Raw genomic sequence first — 25,014 nt, 5'->3', positions numbered from 1 at the left:
ATCTCGAAGGCTCCGGTAATCTGATAAATATTGCCTCCGCTCCTGATTGACAGCCTTTCCCCGGCATTGATCTCATAAATACGAGCCAAGAGCCCGCTTTTTGTCGACTCCATTAAGGCGGTCTGCGAGCAGTGGGCTAAAAGCAGCTTAATGCACTCTGGGATGCCCAGATGCTCGGATACTCGGATACCCAGATGCTCAGATATCCAAAGAGGAGACTGAGGTGGGCAAACACACTCAGGATACATGTGCTACGTGCTCGGACGACTGGATGATGGTAAGCCGCAATTGCAGTGCTGCCAAGGCATTTGGCTACCACTCTGTGGCAGCTGCGGCAGTCATCGTCGCTGATGATGATGAAGACGGAGATGAAGTTATTATTATCTGACAAGGGCATCGCAGCGGTGGAAACCGCACTGGCCTCGCACTTAGCAGCGCTGTTTTCCACATTTTCCGCCGATACCTGCCGCCTCTACGTGTCTGCCGTCTTTATTAGAGGCGTGACTAATCGGCTCGATGCCCGATGCCCGATGCCCGATGCCCGATGGTCGATGTCTTATGTACCCTGTCTTATCCCCGATTCCCGATTCCCGATTCCCGATCCATGATGGTCCAATGTCCGATGTCCGTTGGCTGCCATCATCATCTCTGCCTTCGGCCATTAGCAGTGGTAAGCGTGTACGCTTCGCTATTTGCCTTACATCCAATCCCATCGCCATTAAGGGCTCAACCTGCCAATTTCCAGTGTCTACACAAATTTGATTAGGTTTCCTCTTGCGGCAGGCAGCTTCCGTGTGCGGTTGGGGGAAAGTGTTAGATTTATGCCCGGCGGTTTTCATCTGGTTGGAAAGTAAATTACAGGCAATCGATCAAGATGCTGGCCTTTGTTGAGTCTCCGATTTCCAGTCGAGAAAGTTGGGTTTTCCTCGGGCTGCGTATCTGTATTTGTATCTGTATCTGTATCTGTATCTGTATCGAATGAAGTGGAAACCACAAACAAATTATGTATTTTAAGTCGTTGAGAAGGAAAAATATGTGCTAATAAAGATTCTACTTAGAACCATGCTCTATAGAAAGTGTTTAAGCTGAAAAAAATGGTTTTCGAAAGTCAACTACTGAATGCAACCCAACTTTACACAACTGGTTTTTATAAATAACAAACAAACAAATCAAGTTCCGCGTAATATAACAGCTGCATACCTTTACCACAGTTTTTAAACGTTTCTAAGCCAACGAAATAAAAGGATAAAAACCGTAGAAGTTCAGTGAAAAACCACCCACAACCCATAAAGTTGCAGGAGGAAAAACCTTAAAGAAGAACCAAATACAATTTCGGGAAAAGTGCGCAAAATGAAAAACCCGCAAACAAGTAATTAAAATTCCCAGCGAAGCTGAATTTACTGCTGCACTCAATAAGCCGAAGGAACAAAAGGGGCCAAAAAAGCAGCTACAAGGCCAGAATGTCACTGCTAACAAGAGAAGGCAGCGAGCTCTGAAAAATAATTACGGGCCAAGAACAATAATAATAAGCAACATGAGCAGCCTGTCAGCCGGAGGAGCAGGAGCACCTGGAGCACCAGGAGCAGGAGGAGGAGGAGGGGGAGCAGATCCTACTGCTTCTGTGGCCTCTGCTGCTGCGGCAACTGTTACTGCCACCGGCAACATGGAGCCGGCGATGGTGCCACGTACCGCCAATTTGCTGGCATGCAAACAATGGTGGCGCGTCTGCTTTCTGTACGGCGACCAGCAGAAGTATTATCGACAGCTCTATAGCAAGGCGGCGGCCAAGCGGCTGGCGGACGCTAATCAGGATCAGGACAACGACAACGGCAACGGCAACAACAACGACAATGGCCGCGATCGGGAGTACGACACCGTGGACTGCGATCTTATCGCCGGGCAATTAGATGCCGTCGAGGACGCGGACGATGGCATCGATCTGGGAGACTCTGCGGGCACTTCGAAGGGCGGCGGGAGGACCCTCTTCCCGCTCTCCTCCTCCCCGCGACGGAGCAAGAAGCTCCTGCGATCCCTGCGAGCCCACGTCCGCGGGGAGAAGTCGGGGAAGCAGATCCCCACCGCCACTGCCAATGAGTCCGTTGAGGTGACCCAGCGGAACGCCAGGGTGACCGTCCTCGACGATCCCTTCCTCTTCGGGATCGACGCCGACCATTTGGGTGACCTGGTGGTAAGGGGCAAGCGGTACAGCTCTCTAGACGCCACCGAGAACATGGCCAAGTTCTACGGCCAGGAGCAGGAGGAGGCCACCGCCCAGGTCCTGGAGATCATCGAGCAGGAGGAGGAGGAGCCGCCGCCGCAGCAGGAAGCACCCAAGCCCGCCCTGCCGCCCAAGCAGAAGCAGCCGCGTCCTGTGCCGCCACTTCCCCCTCCGCCGGCGAACAGGACGACGCAGGCGAAGGAGCTGCCCACCGCATCCCCACAAGTGCCCCTGCAAGCAATGCAACCCCTGACCGCCGGCGATCTGCAGTTCCTGAACCTGAGCCAGCGGCACCGCAGCTTACCGCGCAGCATGAAGCCGTTTAAGGATGCCCACGATATCAGTTTCACTTTCAACGAACTGGACGCGAGCGCCGCACCGGAAGCGGCGGCCACAGGAGCCGCCCAGCAGGAGGCAAATGAGTGAGTAACCTTCCAGCCAGCCCATTTGTCAGATGCAATTTGGCGGCCCTTGGCAGCCAGAAGCTTCTGCTTCTGCTTCTGCTGCTGCTGCTGCCCCTTTCTGCTGACAATTTAAATGCATAAGTTCTGTTGGCGCAGTGATTGATTACCGGGAGTCGGGAGTCGGGAGATGGGAGATGGGAGCTCTGGAGGAGCTGCGGCAGCAAGTTGTTGCGCAAGACGTGGCCCAGCCAGGAGTCAATGAACACACGTTGCGTGTTCTGCGACCGAGACGAGCCGCACAATACACGCAACAAACTGCGCAACGTCAGCCACTCGGCAACTTGTTCTTGTCTTTTCAGCCTGAAACTGAAACCCGGGAACAGTGGTGAGCTTCAGAGCGAAGAAAGTGGGCATGTTTTACTACTTTGGAGTCATTCGATCAAATCACCAATGTTAGCTCTCGTTAACAAAGAATCTGATTGAGAAATAGATTGAGAAATTGTTGCTTACCTCAAATAGTATATCACATTGTATTGATTTTAAAATTCAATATATTACATACAAAACTCACATGGAAGTGATATTTTGAATGACAGATCCTAACCATTTTTGTTTTGTGGTTTTATATGTTTGTGTGACTTTAAGTTTCATTTATCTTTGCCACTGAGTTACTAAGGGAAAAATTATATTTTTTTGAATGTCAACTTGGAAGCCTTTAAAATACCGATCATATGATAATCTTATTGTAACTTATTGTAACCAAACTTTTTTGTATTTTAAATTCTTTAATTGTGATAATAAGACTGATTCCTTATACGGTGAAGTTCAATCATTTGGCGAGGTCACAGAATCTTTATAACATTTGCTATACTGTGATACCTTAAAATCAAAAAATTGGATTTCTTGACATTTTAAAAACCATCTACAGTCATTAATAATCTCCATATTATTGATTAACACTAGTCAAGGGTGAAACCATCTAACTGAAGAACCCGAAAGGATTTATCTCAAATTTATTTTTGTTAAAAAACATGATTATAAAATCTTCCCCATCTTGCAACATTGTTTTCTTTTCGCAACTACTTTGCCCCAGTGTGCATCTTTTCGCCTGTCTGGTTTCGATGCGCTGCGTTGCACTCTGGTGCGGCGATCCCCTCCCACTCCGCTCCCCTTGCTCCTTGGCTGCTTGGCTGCCTGGCTGCCTGGCTCCCCTGGTCGTACGCATCACTCAGATCGGCGACGGGAGCGAGGTCTCCACTTACGCGGCCATTCTCGGGTTACGCATACGACGCGGTGCCTCTTGGCCGGCGGCGCAGAAACGACAACTGCCAAAGTGTGATTTACCAGGGGCCTTTGTGCGGCTCTTTGGGCGGATCGACAGAGCGGCAGATCGGCGGGTCGGCGGGTCGGCGGATCGGCAGATCGGTTGCAGATATAGTAAGAGAGAGCTGGGGAGGATGGAAAGGCGAGCCGAAAGCTGGCGCAATTGCAGCGCTCTGCTCCGGCGAGCTCCGCTTTCATGTCATGATTTTGCATAATGCCATGCAAATATCGGGCTAGGGCCCTAAGACTAAGTTATTGTGTTTTGCGGATGGCAGCCACGCAGCTTATGAAATATGGCCGGCGATTGTTTTCCCTCGGCCGCATGACATTTCCTCCTTTTCGTTCTGGGGGGCGGGGCGGGGTGGAAAACAATATTGGCATATATTTCCATGGACATTTGGGGCTTTGATTTAGTATGCAGGGCTGCGGAGAAAACAAAAGACTTAGGCAACGAACTCTGCGCTTGTGAAACGGAGTGGGGCAAGAGCCCACAACTCAATTAGCTGCCGGCCCAGCTCATCATGGCGACGGCGATGGCGATGGCGACGACGATGATCAGCTTTGGCAACCTCAAATTAGAGAGCACTTCGCTCGGGAGCTGCTGCATTGCCAAACGGCCTGCTAACAGGAACCGCCAGCGATTTCAAGCGGTTCCAGCCAGAAGGCAATCAAAGCATAATTAATAATAATAACAGACGCCGTTTTGATGTGCCTCTGACACAGCTTCAACCCGATCCGTCTGCAATCCGGTAGCCACACGCGATTCTTCATTCCCCATTCCCGATTCTCCATTCTGGCTTCTCGATTCTCAGTTTTCCATTCTCGATTCTCACTTCTCAAATCCCGATTCTCGCCCAGAAGCCCAACGTCTGACATCGATGCGAGTCCCACCGCACTCGCATTTGTTTCCAGATCTATGCAAAACCCCGGATTCCGAATCTGGTTTCGTCTGGCCTTTTAATTGCCTAAGCCCCAGAGCGCTTAATGAAGATATTAAAAAATTGCAGTGCAATAATTTCTCCAACTCCGTCCAGCTGAATGGCTTCTGGTTTGCTCACATTCTGCGCAGGCAATTAACTTGTGTTCGGATCGTGTCTAAGCATTCAATTCAATCTTAACAGCCATCGAGTGCCGCATAAATCTGGGCAGCTTAACCGGGATCCTCGTCACAGCCAGTGTCCCCACTTTGCCACATCGGGCGACGGGTTGGGGTGGAGTCGCGTTTACGACTTGTTCGGCTGTCGAAATGAGCAAAAAACAAATCTGACGGATGAGAATTTACTTGGGAAAGATGCTTTACAGCCATCCATCCTTGTGTCTCCGCGGTCATACTCAATTTTTATGGGCTGCGCAGGAAGCAGTTTGTTGCAGGCAAATCGGGTTTCAGGGATGGCAACAATTCCTTTATATGGAACTTAGGTTTAAATTTTTAAAAATACTCTATAGTGCAACATTTGAATTTTTCTCCAGCAAAACTCTCCCTATCCTAAATTATTTCCCTTGTAAAAAAGAAGTTAAACCATCTCCAGATTTGTATCCCCATAGTATTTTGTTGTTATTGTATTTATTTTAGTAGAGCTGTTATTTTATTGCCTTGGTTTCGCATATGAATTGGCTGCAAATAGTTTTCGAATAGTAGTTGTGAACTACTTGTCCGAGTTATGAAGTTTTTAATTAGATAAGACAAATCTTGACTCGATACTTTTATTTGCGCTTTCCCATGTTTTATCTTCATCAAGTTCGAGTGCAACCACTTGCCATCTCCCGCGGCCATTTATATTGATTTCGGTTTTAATTAACAAAGCCATTAGGGGCACTCGCCTGCGAATTGCAAATGCCTCCGCCCCTGACAAATGCGCCGTGCTTTCGGGGGCGTGGCTGCCGCGCTGGCCGTGTTGCAGATGCAACTTAATTGCAACAGCAAAGTGCAGCCAAAGCGACGCTGATGGCGGCGGCAGCTTGCATGACTTGGCCCAGACAATTGGCCAACTGGCTCTGCTCCGCGAGGTGAGGCGTTTCAACTTGGCTTTTTAGACGGCGCCAGAAAGTGCGAGACAACAGCGACAACAACAGCGCTCGGCTCTCGTGATTTATTTATGCACGGCGATAAAATATGATTGTTTTCGTCATTTTTGTTCCGAGTTTGTGTTTTGCGTTTTGTTTCTGCACAGCTCCTCGGTAATGTGAAAATAAAGCAAGGCCATTAAGCGTCTCCGCTCATGTTAGCCATGCTAATTGCCCCAAAGTGGGGGGCGGTCGGTCGGTGGGCGGGGTGCGGGGTGCGGTGCTTAGGCCATGTTTATACGCATTTACGGCCGGCAGAACTGCGTCGCATATTAATTGTGTCTTGGGAAAGGTAGTGAGTGGCAGGGGGTCACCCCCTTCGACATTTTGCTGGCTCGTTTCTCAAGCCGCTTAAGCCGCTGTCAAAGCGACTGAAATTGAAATCGGTTTGGTTTCGTGGCCCCCATGACTTGTCTGCGCCCACATCAAAGCGATTCGCTGCGGATCAAATATAGATACCTGAGTGGTGCGTCAAAACAAGTGCGTTGCTCTGAAGGGATTTTCGAGATTGGGATTGGTTTAGCCAAAAGTTGACACTTGACTGACAGATCAAGACACACACACTTACGCCCGGGAAATTCCTCCGCCGCAGCACCGCCTGGAATTCCCCGCCCGTGGCAACTAATTAATAAAACATTTAACGCACTCACACAGACACGCAAGGCAATAAATTAATAGCTCAGGGGGACGAGGGGGCAGCGCAATTGAGTGCAGCGGAGAGGCAGTCGCGTAATTTTTATTGACAGCTTCACTTTTTGCATTTAAATTGCCTGCATGCCACTGGACAGCCAGCGACCACAGCAGCAGGTTGCAACCAGCCGCCAGCCACCAGCCAGCAGCAACTTGCAACTGGCAACTTGCAACGTAGTTGCGTCGCAGCAGAGTGGCAAGATTCCGCCTGCATTAACACTCTTTGCATTCCTGCCTCGTTAGCTCTTGAACTTGCCCCAAGCGGGTTTGCAGCGATCCAGTAACCGCGATAAGGGGACCGAATTATCATTGTTTGGATGGGGCTTAGATGGCGCAGAAGGCGTAGAAGGCTTGACAATTTAACCGCTCTTACGAGAACTATATGTACATGCTAATCTGCCGCATCGCCGCAAGTCGGTCGGATGACAAATCGGCGGTATTAACTTTTTGCGGCCATTAAGCCAGCGGGCTGCAACCTGCAGCTTGAATGTGCCGCATCATTTCTCTGTCAGGGCGTCTCATAAAACGCAATTAGCAGCTAATTATTTCTGCCATGTCGCCCGTTGGCCGCATCGCTGTTGCCAGGTTGTCAACGAGCCTCCGAGAACAGTTAGTGCAAAAGTGCAGTTTACCGTTTTAACTTTTTGTCGAACAACGAGGCAAATCAGAGGAAGAGTCGCTTGCCACAAGTCGGTGGATTGGATACCCTGCTGGGAAGAAGGAGTCATTGATTTGCATCTATTTATTATACCTACAATAAATGCACTTATTAACATATCTATTTCTTTCTTCATATTGAATTCTAAGCTCAGTCTAATAGTTTCCTCCACCTGAAAACCTTTTATTTCGCCTCCACGAAACCTTTCCATAAATATCACTCTTTGATCCGATCACTTTGTTAATACATAACTCATCGTAATGAAGCAATTACAGCTTACAGCTCCGGCAGTGCCGGAGATACCAGGATTGATTTACTCCTGCCGAAAGCAATCTCCGACTGCAGTTCCTTTTAGAGTCAGAACCAATTCCCCATCGACTGGCAGGCTTTCTGGCCAAGGCCCAAGAACTCCGCTAACTCGGCTTGTTGGCCGGCCAACTGGCTCTCTCTGCGTAGGCAGACGAACACAATTTCTTTGCTGCTGGTTTTGTTAATGGCCAAGAAATTAGATTCCAATTTTAGTTGGCCATAAATCAAAATAAGCCAACATGCAGCAGCAGCAGCAACTGCAGCAGCAACAACTGCAGCAGCAGCAACTTTGAAGTTTTGCTTTATTACGGTTAATTTGTGAACAGTTTTGTTGCGATGCAAGCCACATAAATCAAATCAGATTTGGCTGGTGGAGCTCGATGCCGACATGTTTTAGCATCCGAATGTGTCATTAATAATTACGGCCTGAATGCAGTTTTGTTGGCCGTGGATAAGCCTTGATTTATGCCCCGCCGCTCGGATCGCTCCGATTTCCGGGCACCGCTCAAGTGGAAATCTCACTTAGTCTGTAGTAGATCGGCCCCATCGGACTTGGCCCATCAAAAAACTGACCTTCTCGGACAGAGAGCGACCTCAACGAGGTCTGCCGACACTCGAAGCGTGATTTCCTCCACTCGGCGTGTTTGCACAGCGCGGAATGAAAATCAATCAATGCCAATTTGTTTACCGAATCATCATGAAAACCCAGTCAGCGGAGTCAGCCCAAGTCTTCGCAGTCTAACGGAGGCCGGATCCCGAGGAGAACGAAATGTAATTATGGTCAAAAACAAAATTGAGCATAATCACTCCGGCAATAAAGGCAGCCTTAATGTATAAAAATCGAAGCATCAAAAAAGTCGTAGAAAAACCCAGAGACGACAGGGAACAAAAAGCATGGGGCAGCCAGAAAGAGCCAGCAAGAGAGGAAACACAGCCAAAGACACGGCTTCAATTAAAAAGGCACAAGACGAAGGGGTTAGGCGAAGGGGCAGGCAGAAAACAAGTTCATAGACCAAAGACAACGACCGCAGAAGCAGCCTCTCCGGATGAATGCCGTGGGCCCCGCCGACTGGAACACACACAGCCGCGGATATATGGTTATGGCACTGGATCGGCTCTGCAGATCGGGCCAAGGGATCGGGGAGAGGGAACCAGGAGTACTACTACTACCTGGTGGGCGACCCAGAACACCACACGCGTTCTACAGCAGCTTACGCTTTGATGTATTTGCCACAAAGTTCGCAATTAATTGGCGGTTGCTCGAATAAAAATAATGCCTTGAATCAATTACGCTGAAAACAAATTGGAACTTCTCCCATCACCGCCTTCAGCGCGCCGAATTTGCATTGATGATGCAATTTCTCTTGCAGCCATTACGAAAGCGGGGTTCTGGCCCAAACCTGATCGTGGATGGTGTTGCCTGAGTTGCCAGTGCTGCTGGTGCTTCTCATGTTGGCTCTTTTCCAGCGAAGAGCTGCGCGGTCTCTTTTTTCTCCCAGCGAAGATGGCCAATGTCTGCCGCTTAGCACACAAATTGCTGGCATACTTGCTGCCGTCTTCTGTGCCTGTTGTTGTTGTTGTTGCTGTTAAAGTTGCTGTTTGCAGCTGTGAAAATTTGCACGCTCGGGAAACAATTTTCCTGCCCGTTAGCAGAGGAGGGGCCCAGAAACAAAGAAGAGCGGCCTAAGTACATGTGGCAGCAGCTTTTTGCCTTCTGCCGCCTGCAATGAGTGGCAAAGCGCACTCGGTCGAACCGCCCGAACTTTAATTGGTTTGGCTCTGGCCCACAGATGAGTGGAACGCAGATCCCGCGCCATTGTGAGACTTTCTAAACGGGCCAATTGAGCCAGCAAATTAGCGACATCAAGCTCGGTACAGTCGCGGCCTTCGGGAGCGGCAATTAGTGCCACTTGGCGTATGCGTAATAAACGCACCTGGCCGAGGACCACACGCAGGTGGGAAGCGTTCGCCAGACTGGCATTCTTAATCAACTTTCTGGCTGGGCGAGAGCAGAGAAAGAAAAAACGCGATGGCCTGCTGCCTGCCAAAGTCAATAAAAATGTCAACACGGCAAATGTCATGTTGACAAGGCAGACAGAACAAAACGTGTTGGCTGTGTGCAACTGGCTGGGCTGCTCCCCTGGAAAATGCCGAGTGGTTCTGGCTGGGGAAACAGAACATCGACATTCTCCACCATATAAACTTTACGAGCTTTTCCACCGCTCCTTTCTCCCTGCCAGCGATTTTTATGGACAATTCAAAAATCGTTTATGACAATCGCACCGAGCACGGGTCTGGCGAAGCTTTTTAATAAAGTTTCGTTGCTGTTTTTGTTGCCGCTCTGTCAGGGATAGTAAAACAATAAAAGGATGTACGGGGGCAGGACGACGGAGGGTTGGGGATGTGCCAGTCCTGCCACATAATTGCTGTCCAGCTGAGCGACGTCGTAAAACTAAGAGCAAACAAGTCTTTATGGTGCGACACCTGTCCCTGAACTCACAAGAGGCCATATAAGCCATCCTTACACTTGCAGAAATAGAGCAGCAAGCCTTGTATATTCCGATAATTATATCAGATTATTTGGAAAGCATTTCAACAAAGAAATTTATACAATTTACTATGAGTTAAGTCAAAATTGAGTATTAAAGTAGTTAATTGTTGAGTACAAACTTGTATTGCTTTCTGTGCTAAATCTATTCACTGCCAATATGGCATTTAACATAAAATTTAAGAAAATTAACTGAAAATAAAAAAGAATTATAATTAAGTATGTACTATTAAGCTATTTATTTTTGAAAGACAGCAATAGCAGTAAAAATAACCTTAGTAAATTCTCTGTGTTCATTAAAATTTTGCAAAATTACGTGTGAAAACAAGAAATGCTGCAAATAAGGACCCGTACCTTACTTTTGTGCTGTTCCAATAACTTTTCTTTCAGTGTAAGGGTATGCTGAAACAGACATTTTCGCAGCGGGCTCCCTGGTGTAACTTTCGCTCCGGATACATAAGGTATCAGCGGGTACATAATACCTACACGATTGCTTTTCGGCTGCTCTTCCGACATTAACCCAAATCACACAAATGACTTGAGAAAACCGCACACAAAGTGCCAAAGTGATTTGGGGCTAACCTTTTGGCCATTGTGTTCGGCGATTGGGGGCCCAGATTGGCTCCGCGTCCCCTTTTCGGCCGTCCGCTAAACTGTCTTTAGCCGCGCATTGAGCCGTCGCTCATCGCTCAAGCTCTGTGGCAATTTGTCAACGCGGCCGCCGCATAATGATCATTCATCTGGCTGCCAGATAAGCGCAGACGGGGCTAAATATAGGCACTTGCCGCACATCTCCCAAGCTTCTCCGGAGACCCGGAGGAGGCGCAGCTGCAGCCCGGCTCCGACTCCTCAGCTCCGATCCCTCAATGGGCCAACTGGCGACTGGCAACAGCCAAGCGCTCTGGCTGTGAACTAGTTTTCCAGAGGGCCTAGACGGGCCAAACCAGTTCTCTGGGTCAACGACTGCCAAAGTAATTGAGACGGAGCCCTCCGCCGTCGATCAATGCAAATAGCGTCAACAGCTGCCGGCCAGGCCGAAACCGGCGGGCTTACTTCTGCACTTATTGCACTCTCTGCCGCTTCTGCCGCCTCTGCCGCTCCTGTTGCCAATGTTGCCAGTGTTGCACTCCTGTTGCTGCCAATGCTGCCGGGCCAACAATGTTGCGCAACTCCAGCAACTCCAGCAACATCGGCAGCACGCACACTCGCCGGAAAACTCGCCGCTGCACTTTCCATTTTGTTCTGCCGCCTTAATGACTTCATAGACCTGTGCCAAATTGAAACTTGCCACAATTGCTTTGCCAATTTCACGCAATTCGCTGCAGTCAACAATAAATTTGCGCCGGTGCCGGCGGGAAAAAGAGGGCCACGATGAAATGCAGGTCGCACAATAAACTCGCCGGCAGACCCGCAGGCTCCCAGGCGAATTTATAGAGTTTAGGCACAGTTTCAGTTGGTGGTGGAACCCCGAGTCGGGAACTGGTAATTTGAGTTTGAAAGCGGCTGATTCGGCTCCCCAGCTGCGACACGTTGCACGTGCATGCCTTGGGATTTGGATTTGGACTCGGATTCAGATTCGAATTCGCATTCGCATTCTCATTTACTCAAATTCCCCTTGCCGAACAGAAATAAATCGGAGTGCAACTCCATTACAGTTGCACCACGCATTCCTGCATTTGCAGCTCAAAATTCAAATGTCAAACAGTTTTTTCGGGCTTATTCCCTATTGAAAGTCGCAATCTGTGCAATTAATTTGCCGGCAAACCGCAGGAACCGCTTGGCACATGGCACTCGGCCATCTATTGACACGTCAGAGGGTCCCAGCCCCACTGGCTCCACTCCTCCACTGCTGGTGAACTAGAAATGGAATTGGAAAATGTTAAATCGGGATGTGGCTGGATGTGGATGTGGATGTGGCGAAAAGAAAGAATCCACTGGCTAAAACAACAAAAGGGCGGACAGCATTGTTTTGATAAAACGCCCGCATGAACTCGCATTTCCAGTTCGGTTCAGTTGGGCCACGCCCCGCCCCGCCCACTCCCACGCCCCCACTCAGATATATCTGCTCACACACGAGATATATATTCCCGAGTGTGTGGGTATGTGTGGGTATCTGCACAATGCACAGTTATCCTTTGATATGGCAAACAGCGAGCTGCCATGAAATGGTGCGTGTTCATTTCCCGATGTCAAAGGAGTGAAGCGGGTGCGCTGCGAAAAATAGGAGAAACTTTAATTGAAGGGGATTAAAGGGTAGGGAGACTGGACTGTAATCCTTCGCCGCAGTGCTTTATAAATCCCTAAATTGGTTCGCAAGTCTCGTTCAAGAGCTGAAACAACAGCGATTTTGGTTGCTTGACAACTTTTTTGGCCGAGAAATAGAATTAATCCCTTGCTTCAAAACAACAAATTGGTTGTTTACTCGCAAAACCTCAATTATTTTTTGCTTTTCGAATATAAGCCTTACCATGTCTGTAAAATATTTTAAAATTTAACATGTACATGTACACATGTTAAAGAAATTGACAACCAATATAGTATTTGCAATTTAAATTAATCAACATTTTAATACATATATAAATATTTATTAAACATTTATTTATTAAAACATTTTAATAAATAAATAAATACATTTATTTAGCATTGAATAATTTAAATTATGAATCATAAAATATTAAGATGCTATGCTAAACTTGAATTGCCTTACTCTTTTATATCAGATCATATCATAATGACCACTCATTGCTTCACCATTAATTAGTTGTCAATCCAATTGTGCTCTAAGTTATATTATTCTCACTATCCTAGCTTGTTTCTCCAAAAGACCTTCTGGTCGCAGGAACCATAGCAAATGAGTTGCAGGGTATTCAAGCCGGTCTAGGATAACAATGTCTGAAAATGGCGAAATGACAACGGCGACAGCCCTGCGGGCTTGACAGCAACAACAACAACAACAGAAATAAAACATAGCAACAAAAGCAACGCAGAGCTGTCGATTTGTTTGTGTAAGTGCTGTGAAGCGTGTATTTTTCATTTTGACGTTTGCAAAAACCGTTCACCTCCCCCCTCCCCATCCCTCTCGCACTTTTGTACCCGTCAAAATAAAAAACGCATGAAAAACAAACTAAAATTGACAGCTTGTCCGATGGCAAATAGGAAGTGCAAAACCGCATAAATCCAACGAATTACAAAAGGAATACAATGAAAATGATTTCCATGCGGTTTTATATTACATTAACAATATGATTCGGCTTTGCGGCGAGGGATTACCGCGTTTTTTTCTCCACTTTTTTAGCTTTTCCTCCGCCGGCCTTTAACCCTGCAACGTGCGGAAAGCGGGAAACATTTTAATGAAATTTTAAACTTTAATTAAATTCTGATTAGTCAAGCCTGGTCGCCAAGTCACGTTTTCCACCCGTCTTTTCCCCCTCCTTGCAGGCCCATCAGCCGCACTCCGCTGACGCAGATCTCCTATCTGCAGAAGATCCCCACGCTACCGCGCCACTTCTCGCCCAGTGGGCAGGGCCTGGCCACGCCCCCCGCCTCCGCCCTCGCCGGCAGCGGCGGTCTGCCCAGCAGCTCCTCCGCCAGCGCCCTCTACGCCGCCCAGACGGCCGCCGGAATCCTGCCCACCTCCCCGCTGCCCCTGCAGCGCCACCAGCAGTACTTGCCGCCGCACCACCAACAGCTCCCGGGATTGGGAGTGCCACCGACCGGGGGAGGAGGAGGAGCCCCCTTGGACCCCCCGTACTCCCCGAACCCCAAGTACTCGAACGCGGCCCAGTTGCCGCCCCCGCCGCACCACCACCACCAGCTGTCGCCGGCCCTGTCCACCCCTTCGCCGCCCTCGCTGCTCCACCACCCCGCCGGAGGCACCTCCTCCGCCCCCGGACACGCCCCCTTCCTGGGCGGACCGCACATGGACCTGCAGCGGCAGTCGCACTCGGACGACGACAGTGGCTGCGCCCTCGAGGAGTACACGTGGGTGCCACCCGGACTGCGGCCCGACCAGGTGAGTCCAGAAACTGACTATTCCTGTTATCCTCTGCTCCTACTTACTTCTTTTATAGTAGAGGTCTAAATTATCCCAGTAAAAGGAGGGAGACCCCTGTAATAATACTGTTTTGCCATTTCAAACAAAATCAAATTCTTCCATTTCAACATTGTGAAACAATATATAAAATTAATGCTTAGGGACAGTTATAAGAGTATATTTGATTTAACTGAACAAAAACCTACGGGTCAATCAAACTGCTGTTAGAATACCTTAATATTGAAAACAGAAGTCAATTTTTCTTTATTTTCATCACAATTTCTGAAACCAACTTTAATAGAAGTAAAAAGTTGAGGTATACCTCATAAAATATAAGAAGGCATCATTATTTCAGCCAAAATTTAAATAAATTCACCCTTGAAATCATTTTGGTTAAACCTTCGTTTCATAGTAACTTATTAATTTTACAAAAAAAGGTGTTCGCACTGCATATAATAACCCTTTGGCCTGAGAGATCGGTAATATTGGATGTCCCAGTTCGGAACAGGCTCTTAAAGTACTGTGGGATCCTCCAGCCTATATAAACACACCAACTTGGTCCTCTGCAGCGAGCAAGTTGCAGGGAAGAAGGCGAAGTGACAAAGGCAGACCCGGGATGGCAGGCGAGATTTGTGGGCTGGCGATAAGCGGGATACTTGAGTTATTGTGCGTTATTTTGTCACTCGGAGCGAGCTGTAAATAAACACACGCGACGAGGCCATAAATCAGCGACTGGTGGCCAGAATGGCTTCAAGTCGCAGATGATGCGGCTGGAAGTCGCTGGCCAAAGGCGATTGCAGTCGACTGCCACCGACCGGCTCTATTGGAGCGCGTCAATTAGGCGAAGGTCCGGTCGTCTATCCGGCGAATTAGATAGCGCTAATGAAAGGGGCTCCGCTGCTGGCCGGCAGCCATGCCTCAATTCGCATTCGACTTTAATGGCCAATTCAATTGTGGCTGCAAGCGCCACGGCCGTGCTTTTTTCAATTATTTGCCAGGCGCCGCGAAACGAAACGAACTCGTAAATTATTCGCGTAAAATATGCGACAATGCCGAATAAATCTTTCACAATCTGCCGGCAGAAGCGACCAGATCCCAGCTCCCAGCTCGCAACTTGCAACTGAAATTCGGAATTTTTTTGGGGCCCTCTGCCGTTTTGCGTCCAACTCTTTGACTTCCGTTAAAGCCATCCCATCCCGACGGTCCTATCAGATGTCTAGCATGGCATTTCTTCGTTTTGCTTCTCCCGTTCGCCTGTGTGACTTTACAAACAGAATTGAAAATTTATTTACAGCCATGTGGCAGCAATTTACGTTGATGCGGCATAAGCCATGTGTCAGTCAGCCGCCGCGGAGCTGGCATTCTCCGTTTTCCATTTCCCATTACCCATTTGGCCGCCGATGAAAGAACGTTTGGCGAGCGTGGCAAATAAAGTTGGCTTAGCACGTTGTGCACCTTTCAACCTGGCTCAGATGGAAGAGCCGTCGCCGTCGCCGCGCGAGCGTCCAAGAAATCAGCGTAATAAAATCAAAAATCTCTGCCCGCTGTGCTTTAGCTGGCTCTTAACCCTTTGTGCCTCGCTGTCCCCTCCACACCGCAACTCCTTAACTCCTTAACTGTTTTATGCATTCCGCAAGTACTTACCACTCGAATCCATCTGCTCCGTTCTCCCGCAGGTTCGTTTGTATTTCTCGCAAATACCCGACGACAAAGTGCCATACGTCAACAGTCCGGGGGAGCAGTATCGAGTGCGACAATTGCTGCACCAACTTCCGCCGCATGATAACGAGGTAAGTACGAGGAGGAGTCGGGTTCGGGATTGGGATCAGATTCGGGGTGCCTCCCAGCTCGGAACCTGACCTTAAACACCAGGTCCCCCCAAACCCAAACCCAAGCCCAAAACCAAACTGCAAACCCCACGGGATCGTGGGCCCGTCAATTTCGCGGCATTTATCCCAGCTGGAGGAGCTGCAATCGGATGGCAGCCGCTTTATCGCGATTGAAACCAACTCGAATTACGGGCTATGACATTTCAAAGTCAAATTGTGCGACGATTTTCCCACACACCTTCCTTTCCGAGTCCACGGCCACTGCCATGAGCATCCCTCCCGACCAGTTCCCGTTTTGTAACCTTTAATTAATCGGAGAAACAAGTGCAGACTCGGTCCGAGTTTGGTATTTAGAGCAGACGCTGACCACAAAAACTAGCCAAACAAAGACTGGGAATGCTGAGCGGATTCCCAGTTATCAGACACGTTGGATGGGGACAGTGATGGGAAAGGTACCCACTTCATGGCAGGATATATGCACTGGTAAAATCGTAATAGGTTAGCCAAAAGGAGATTGATTACTTAAAATTTTTTACAAACATAAAACATTATTTTTTTAACAACGATTGGTTTATATTGGAACACTATGGAAAAATATCATGGCAATGACGTCTCTTACTTAATTAAAAAACTGTACCCAGATAGGTAGGAAGTATTTTACTCTCTGCATTTGTTTAGTTGCCTGCAGTAATTAAATATGTATTTCAAGAGTTTTTCAGAAATATTATAGTTATGATAATATTTTTATAAACATGTTGCTAGTACGAGCAATTTAATTTTCCTTTATAAATAATTTCATAAGGATACAGCCCTTAATCATTTGAAAATACTTTAAAAGGGCAGAATACAATTTGCTTAATACATGCTTTATATATGCTTTAAATAGTATATATGAATGTATTCCTTACCTCAATGGCTGATACAAAAAACTTGGAAATTATCAAAAAAAATTAAGTAATTTTTCCTAAAGGACAGTGTTTCTCAAAGACTTTCCCAAACATTAAAAGGTAGATAGAGAAAATCACATTTAATTCTTAGTTAATAGGTATTAAAAGGTCACACAACCACAACCTACTACGCTGTCCTTCCCATCACTGTTTTGGGGATTGGAGACTGAGATCTGGGGTCCGTCTAACGATGACTAGAACACTCATTGAAGGCCGGCTCAAAATAAGAAAAAACGAGAACCGAAAAATAAGTGGAGGCAGCCGAAAAAATTTGCATACAGCACACAAACGAGACGCTGACCGCAGAGCGGAGTTCTTTTTCTGGTTGTGGTTCTGGTTCTGCATGTGGTTCTGGCGGAGATGGGCAGATGCAGATGGAGATGGAGATGGGGCGAGATGGAGACGCAGATGGAGTGGACAGCAGGAGGCTGGCGGAGAAGCGTTGATAGGCAGCCTGGGCTACCGGCTACCGTTTTGCCTTTTGCGGTTCGCTCTGCGTTTCTCCGGCTCTGGGATTTGGACTGGGATTTGGATTTGTGGGATGTGGGCCTGTCTGCCGCCGAGACAAACAATCTCCGCCCGTTCTCGTTCCCGTTCTCCATCCCTACCGCACTTCTTGGAAAGATCACTTCAGGCTGCGATTCGGTTTGGGCTCGGTTCAACCCACGGTTCCTCGCGCTGTCGAGCCCCACTTGAACATATGATTTCCCTGTCTTTTCCCGAAGGCAGGCGAGACCCGCTAGGCGGGGGAAAAGCCACAGTTTTCAGTTACCCGCTGTCATTGCAGGTTCGTTACTGTCACTCACTGACGGATGAGGAGCGCAAGGAGCTGCGGCTCTTCTCCACGCAGCGAAAGCGCGATGCCCTGGGTCGTGGAAATGTGCGGCAGCTGATGAGTGCCCGACCCTGCGACGGGGTAAGTACCACCCGCCCCCCGAACACCCACTCGAGTTCCCACCAACCACCTAACCAACCTAACCTCGTGCCACCTTGCAGTGCGACGATCTGATTTCCACGGGCGACATCGCGGTGTTCGCCACGCGACTCGGTCCAAATGCCAGCTGGCATCCGGCGTGCTTCTCCTGCTGCGTCTGCCGGGAGCTCCTCGTGGACCTCATCTACTTCCACCGCGATGGGAGGATGTACTGCGGACGCCACCACGCCGAGACCCTCAAGCCCCGCTGCTCCGCCTGCGACGAGGTGAGTGGTCGATCGATTCTTGTCGAACCAATACGTTGATAGGACAAAGTAGGAACTATTTTTGGTGATATTAAGAGGATGTTTAGAATTCATAATGACCTTTTAAACTGAATGAATTAATGCCTGTCTTATGAGAAGATACTAAAATTTCTAAGGATATTTTTTTTTTAATATATCAAAACAGCGATGTTTGATCATTATCTCGGAAAAAAGTTGAAATCGTTAGAATAGAAGACAGTGTACCAAGTGTGATTACGGTAGTTAAAGTGTTTCCCATTGTGCTTTGATTATGATTCATTTACTTAAATACTGTATTATCGGCCAAAATATACAAATTTAATAGAAGTCATTAAAAAGATTGCTAATGGAAACACCTGCACTACTTGTGAAGTAACTCCCAATACCAAATAGTTTTTTTCAAAGGAGTATCTTAAACGATAGAAAAGTGATTATCGTTGCGCAGATACTTATCTTTTAGTCATAAATTAGCTGCGCTCTTCGTGACTCCTTAGCTAAGTTTGTTTTTTTAAAGGCGGTGCTTAGTTAAAAACCTATAAGCCCCTTTTTAAGGATTTCTAATTCAATTTAATAGTGGCTAGCAAAATTTTATGAGTGTACATGAAGAGAGTTTTAATATCAAGGATCATCATCCTTACATTCGTTATTTATTATTAACGGAGTCCTTTTTTCCACCCGCAGATCATCCTGGCGGACGAGTGCACGGAGGCGGAGGGCAGGGCGTGGCACATGAACCACTTCGCGTGCCACGAGTGCGACAAGCAGCTGGGCGGGCAGCGGTACATCATGCGGGAGGGCAAGCCGTACTGTCTGCACTGCTTCGACGCGATGTTCGCCGAGTACTGCGACTACTGCGGGGAGGCCATCGGGGTGGACCAGGGCCAGATGAGCCACGACGGGCAGCACTGGCACGCGACGGACGAGTGCTTCTCGTGCAACACGTGCCGCTGCTCGCTCCTGGGAAGAGCGTTCCTGCCGCGCCGCGGGGCGATCTACTGCTCGATCGCCTGCAGCAAGGGCGAACCTCCGACGCCGTCGGACAGCTCCGGCACCGGGATGTACCCCACGCCCACGCCGCCCGCCCAGCGGATGCGGACCCACGCGCAGGCACCTCTCCCCGCGCGCATCCCCAGCAGCCACGCCTCCAGCTCGCCGCCCATGTCGCCGCAGCAGCAGCAGCACCACCAGGCGACCTTTAACCAGGCGATGTACCAGATGCAGAGCCAGCAGCTGGAGGCGGCTGGAGGATTGGCGGGCGGACTGGCGGGCGGACTGGCGGAGCAGGGAAAGAGCTACGCCACCTCGGACTCAGACGCGGGCGTGGTCAAGGACCTGGAGCCGGGCGGGCACATGGGAGCCGGCGACCTGACCGACTTCTCGGGCGGACGAGCCTCGAGCACCTCGCAGAACCTCTCCCCGCTGAACTCGCCCGGCGACTTCCAGCCGCACTTCCTCCCGAAGCCGATGGAGCTGCAGCGCGACGGGGTGTACAACTTCAACGAGATGTCCTCCAACCTGGACGCGGCCTGGCCGGCGAAGCCCTCGAACAGCTACCAGATGCAGCGGCAGCTCCTGGAGAACCCGCACACGGCGAGCATGCCGGAGCTGGGGGGCCAGCTGCCCCCCGTCCACCTGCAGCACCTCTCGCAGCTGCACGCCGTCTCCTCGCAGCAGTTCCAGCAGCACGAGTACGCGGACATCCTGCACCCGCCGCCCCCGCCCCCTGGCGAGGTTCCCGAGCTGCCCACCCCCCAACCTCAGCGTGGCCTCCACCGCCCTGCCGCCCGAGCTGATGGGATCGCCCACCCACTCGGCGGGGGAGCGGTCCCTGAACACGCCCCTCTCTACGCAGTCGGCGGGCCACGCCCCCCCGCATCCCGTGTCCATCCTGAGTGGCGCCTCCTCCTCCTCGCCGATGAGCGGGGAACCAGCGAAGAAGAAGGGCGTGCGCTTCGAGGGGATTCCGGACACACTTCCCCGATCGAGGAGCTACTCGGGCAACGGAGCGGGAACCAGTGGTGGTGGCGGAGAGAGGGAGCGGGAGAGGGAGAGGGATAGGGATAGGGAGCGGGACAAGGACAAGGACAAGGAGGGAGGAGGACGTCATGGCCACGGCCACTCCTCCCGCAGGCGAAGGCGCCGCAAGTCCAGCTCCTCGCACCACCGCAGTGGGAGTGGCCACCGCTCGCACTCCACCACGCGGGCGGACACCTATGCGCCCGCCCAGCCGCTCTCCTCCTCCTACCAAGGACCGCCCTCTGCCCTCCAGGCAGCCAACCTGGTGCAGGAGTCGCCCGGCCGACCACAGAGGGAAAGGGAGAGGGAACGGGATCGCGAGCGGGAGAGGGAGAGGGAGGAGTCCGAGGAGTCGGACGTGTGCTCCACCTGCTCGTCGAGCTCCTCCAGCTCGGAGGACTACATGATGATGTACCAGCTGCCGCAGAGGCGCCACTACGGCGGGGTGAGGGTGAGCTACGTGCCCAACGACGCACTGGCCTACGATCGCAAGAGGAAGCCCAGCGAGATGGGCGGCGACAAGGACAAGAACTGCATCATCTCGTGATGCAGTCCGCCGGAGGGGCAGCCAATCAGCAGCGACCAGATGCACAGATGCAGATACAGATTCAGATACAGATTCAGATACAGATACAGATACAGATAGAGATCCAGATGCAGATGTTATTAATGCAACTCCATCGCGTGGCTAACGAAGTGGCCCAGAACGCTCGCGGGGATCATCAATTCCTCGCCGCGGAGGCAACCGCCTCATCACAAAGCAAAGTAAAGTTCAACTTGACATTAAGGCGCCTAGTTAAGATGCACTCACAAACACACACACACACATATGCAACTCCCGAGGAGGAGACCCTACAATAAGAGCCAACACTGTTCCAAATACACATCCCTAGTTAAGCCAGTTGGAGGAGATTCAACCTATATACATATTTCTATGATAACGAGTAGCGTAGGGATGACCCTATTTATACAAACACTCTATATTTATTGCATTACTAGGCTTAAAGGATACTCTAAACTTACAACTAGGGAAGTAAGTTGAAAAGCACAGGGTTTCTCAAGACTCTGCTGCTGGCAATTGGGCTAATGAAACTCTACAATAACTCTAGCTTAAGCCGATAAACTGTACGACATTCACAAGAATAAAGTTCAAAGAAAGTAAGATTCAACTGTTTTATTAAAGTCCAGGGTTTATTTTACTTTCAGTTGCTCTATCCGAAAGTTTTAGGTGCTTTCAAGTTTTCGTTTACACATAAAATATTTATTTAAGCTGAATCAGTTTATTTATCAGTAAAATAAGTACATTTTGGTGAATATCTGCTAACAATTTGGTTATAGATGTTAGCTGGATTTAAACAGAATGACCAGACAGTGATGATTTCCTATTTGGTAAATCTCGCGTTAGTTGGGACAATCGGTCCTGTCTAGCGGAATGCCTAATTTGGCGCCCTGGTGGATGGCATCGACGGTTCCGCCGCCTTATCTGCAGTGTAATTATGCATCGGATAATGAATACAAATTACGCGCATGTCGAGCATTTGCATGCGGGCCATCCACCAGCGGCAGCAACATGGAAATTAAAATCGAAAATAAGGCAGGCAGGCGGAGTTCTGCTACCAGCTAATAAGTTGTTGGCAAGTTATGGCAGAGCGGCTCTTCGGATCGGACTGGGACTGGGAGTGGAGTTGCAGCTGGAGATGGAGCTGGAGAAGGGCCAGGTACTTCGACCGGAGTGAGGAACCCACGAGTTGGCAACCCAGTCGAAGCAAGAGCAATCACATGCATGCAACACTGGCTCTAGGGCGTAATTAGCAAATAATGCCGGGCACTCCGATGGGGGACACAAGCTGAGGGCGAGGGGATCCGCGGGGGGAGGGGAGCCCTTGTTCCTGCTTACTTTGTTAGAATCAACAACTTGCGCCCCAGCCGTCAGCTAAACAATGTATGCGTACATTCCACTGTCGATAAACAGCGAGAAAAATTCTAGAAAACGAAGCGGAAATACCATACAGCTTGTATCAATTCATGACTTTATTAAGGTTTAATTGTGTTATCATTATTATTATTTAGTTTCTACATTTCTACATATGTCATTAATCCCATCTCTATCGCTTTACTTTTACATCTTAAAACACATACGAGTATACACATTCGCAGAAAATACGTATTTATTAATTTTAAGGTAGGCAGCAAGCTGTGTATACAATAATAATGCATACAATTAATTCACCATATTAAGATGATTTTGTATAACGATAAGTAACATCCTGCACCTGCGGTGGGTATCTTTCGCCAGCATTTGGATAATACCCAATCCGTCGGCCTACAATCATAATTTATTCCCCACTAAAGAATTAGTGCATTTATAGACATAGACGCCATCAATAATGTGAAATTTTCTCTGCGTGCCGCTGATAGTCGACAAACCCATTGGCAGCTGTGTAATTTGTGGAGCTGCCCAGTCCATGTCCAGTTTGTCGCCAGGCCCGGCTAATGGCCACTTAATAACACCCATCCCGGGGCTCCTCTGAATCCCCCGAATCCCCGATTCCCCCGAATCCCCGAGTGCTTGAATGCCACCTGCATGCTGCGGGACTTGCGATGCGACCGACGATAAGCGGCCAAAATTGTCTGCGTCTGGCATTGATAAGCCAAATGACTTTGGCGTTAACGCACAGACGTACAGAAAATACCTCAAATCAGGGGGTTGGGCAGTCACACTCCGAATCAGGACACTGGACACCGAGCCAGTGGCAAGGACTCTCGGGCACGCAACTTTTGCAATTGTAATTCCGCAAAGTTTCTCCCAACGAAAGTGGTGGCGGGGCAAATGCATTTGCCAGATAGATTTTTGTTGTTAGATGCCATTTTTCGTTATAATCCAGCGACAGGCAACAGACAAAGGGGCAGCTTTCACTGCTTTCCCTGCTCTGCTGTCCTGCTGCTCCAACTTTCCCAGCTTTCCCAGCTTTCACTCGATGCGTGCGCCTTTGTGTTTTATTGCATGTCATTTCCGCAGCCGTTTCCTCCGGCCGCTGGAATACTTCTGATGATTGGTCTGCTCCTGTCTGGCAGGCATCCTGCCACTGCCACAGGCTCCGGATCCGAATGCAGTGCAGCCATTATGTTTATCCTGCCACACATTCCCCCATACTCCTCCACTTTCCGGACAGTTGTACACTTGTACATCAGATATGGCAGAATTTATATTCGCATTTCCGACGCTCATTTTTATCATGACCGAAAACCGGGGGCACACACTCCGCCGGCAAATTGTAAATGTGCAGCTGCCGGACTTATTTTCCCGGGGAGTCCGCTTTCGAGTGTTTGGGTGCACAAACAGCCCAGGGTCGAGTGGGGCGGCTTTTATTGGGGCCGCGACTGCACGGGACAATCTGCTGCTGGCATTTGGCTGCGCTTTTCAAGCGATTGTTTTTCGCATTTTCAACGCCATTTATTGCAAAATCGTACTTAAAGCGAGAAAAAGAAGTTGAGCAGGCCAAGATTTATAAATAATTCAAAAAATTTTAATTTTAAATGACGTATAAAATCATTTCGGAAATCATTTAGCCACAATAGAAAATTAATAAACAAAAATATTTGAAATCTAATAAGGGACATGCATTTTTGAAATACCTAAGCATACTAAATTGATCAATTTCTTTTAAGAAAAAAAATGCGACATGTGGCATTACAAAAACCCAATTTAAATGTTGTAGTCATCCGTATACGACTGTAATTACTCCATATCGATTAGTTTAAAATGTAATTGGCAGTGGAATTTATGGTGTCTGAGGCAATACGAAAATACCTCACTAATAACCAACGTCAGGATCGCACAATTCGGTTATGAAAATGTTATTAACTCCTGCAGAGTGGAGCACAAAAAATGTGTAATTTATGTGGCCAGCGCAGGAGCTTATTATTGCAGTCATTTCGGGCATTTGGACCAATCCCCCGGCGAACCACCCACTATCGACTGGAACGGGACTAATGGGGCAGCTTTCAGCAATTGTTTACTGGCCCATTAATTAATACAAATATAAATTGGCAATATGAGTGCGTGCTGCTCACTCTGCGCTCAAACAGCAGCGCCAGCAAAAACAATGAATCAAGTAGGCCCGGATCCGGTCCGGCGAAGTCCGTCCGGAGTCCACGGGTTTGGTCGAGCCAGGCGCATAAATAACCACGAAATGGCCGAGCAAAAACAGAAATGAAAAAATATGTGTATACCATATATACACACATATATATTTATGCCCTCCGCCTAGAACGTTTAATTAATTTTTAGCGTGTTCCGCAGTCCCCCGTAAGCCAGCAAAAAAGAAACAATTATTAATATTCGCCAGGCCCGCAGCCCCACTCCCCCTGCTCAGCCCCCTGCACCACCACCCCCTTTTCCAGGCACGTTCGCACCCCCCGTTCGGAACCGTTAAAAGGGATACATCATCATAACTAATAATAATCATATGCCGGACGCAGTCGCTCCCCTGGACTTAAAGAGACACCGGAAGTCGAAGTGGGAGAAAGTGGGAGTAAGTGCGCACGGCTCGAATTAAATAAAGCATTATTGATGGGGACACATGTCCTGGTCCTCCTTTCCGGGCAACTGTAACCGTCTGGTGTTTATCGCCCCGAAGATCAGCAGTTAGTAAGTCCAACAAGTCAGCCACAAAGAGGCAGCTTGCAGCCAGTACAGTGGGGCGATTATGTGGAGTCTAAGCAAGTTATATATAGCTACTTCATAGAAAACATGT

At 48.9% G+C, this 25,014-nt stretch overlaps 1 protein-coding gene across 1 annotated transcript; it reads left to right on the top strand.

Moving 5' to 3' along the window:
• The first annotated feature begins 1,368 nt into the window (after positions 1 to 1,368).
• On the top strand, positions 1,369 to 21,419 carry LOC108094263 (protein prickle). The gene is given in 7 exon segments (XM_017194729.2): positions 1,369 to 2,640; positions 13,653 to 14,226; positions 15,924 to 16,037; positions 17,811 to 17,939; positions 18,020 to 18,223; positions 18,923 to 19,990; positions 19,992 to 21,419. Coding segments are annotated over 7 exon segments (4,008 nt in total). The 5' UTR covers positions 1,369 to 1,534; the 3' UTR covers positions 20,805 to 21,419.
• The last annotated feature ends 3,595 nt before the right edge of the window (positions 21,420 to 25,014 follow it).

The sequence above is a fragment of the Drosophila ficusphila genome, unplaced genomic scaffold (assembly GCF_018152265.1).
Source record: "Drosophila ficusphila isolate 14025-0441.05 unplaced genomic scaffold, ASM1815226v1 contig_414, whole genome shotgun sequence".
NCBI lineage: Eukaryota > Metazoa > Arthropoda > Insecta > Diptera > Drosophilidae > Drosophila > Drosophila ficusphila.
The sequence above is the reverse complement of the archived record's forward strand: the minus strand, read 5'-3'. Positions and strand labels throughout refer to the sequence as shown.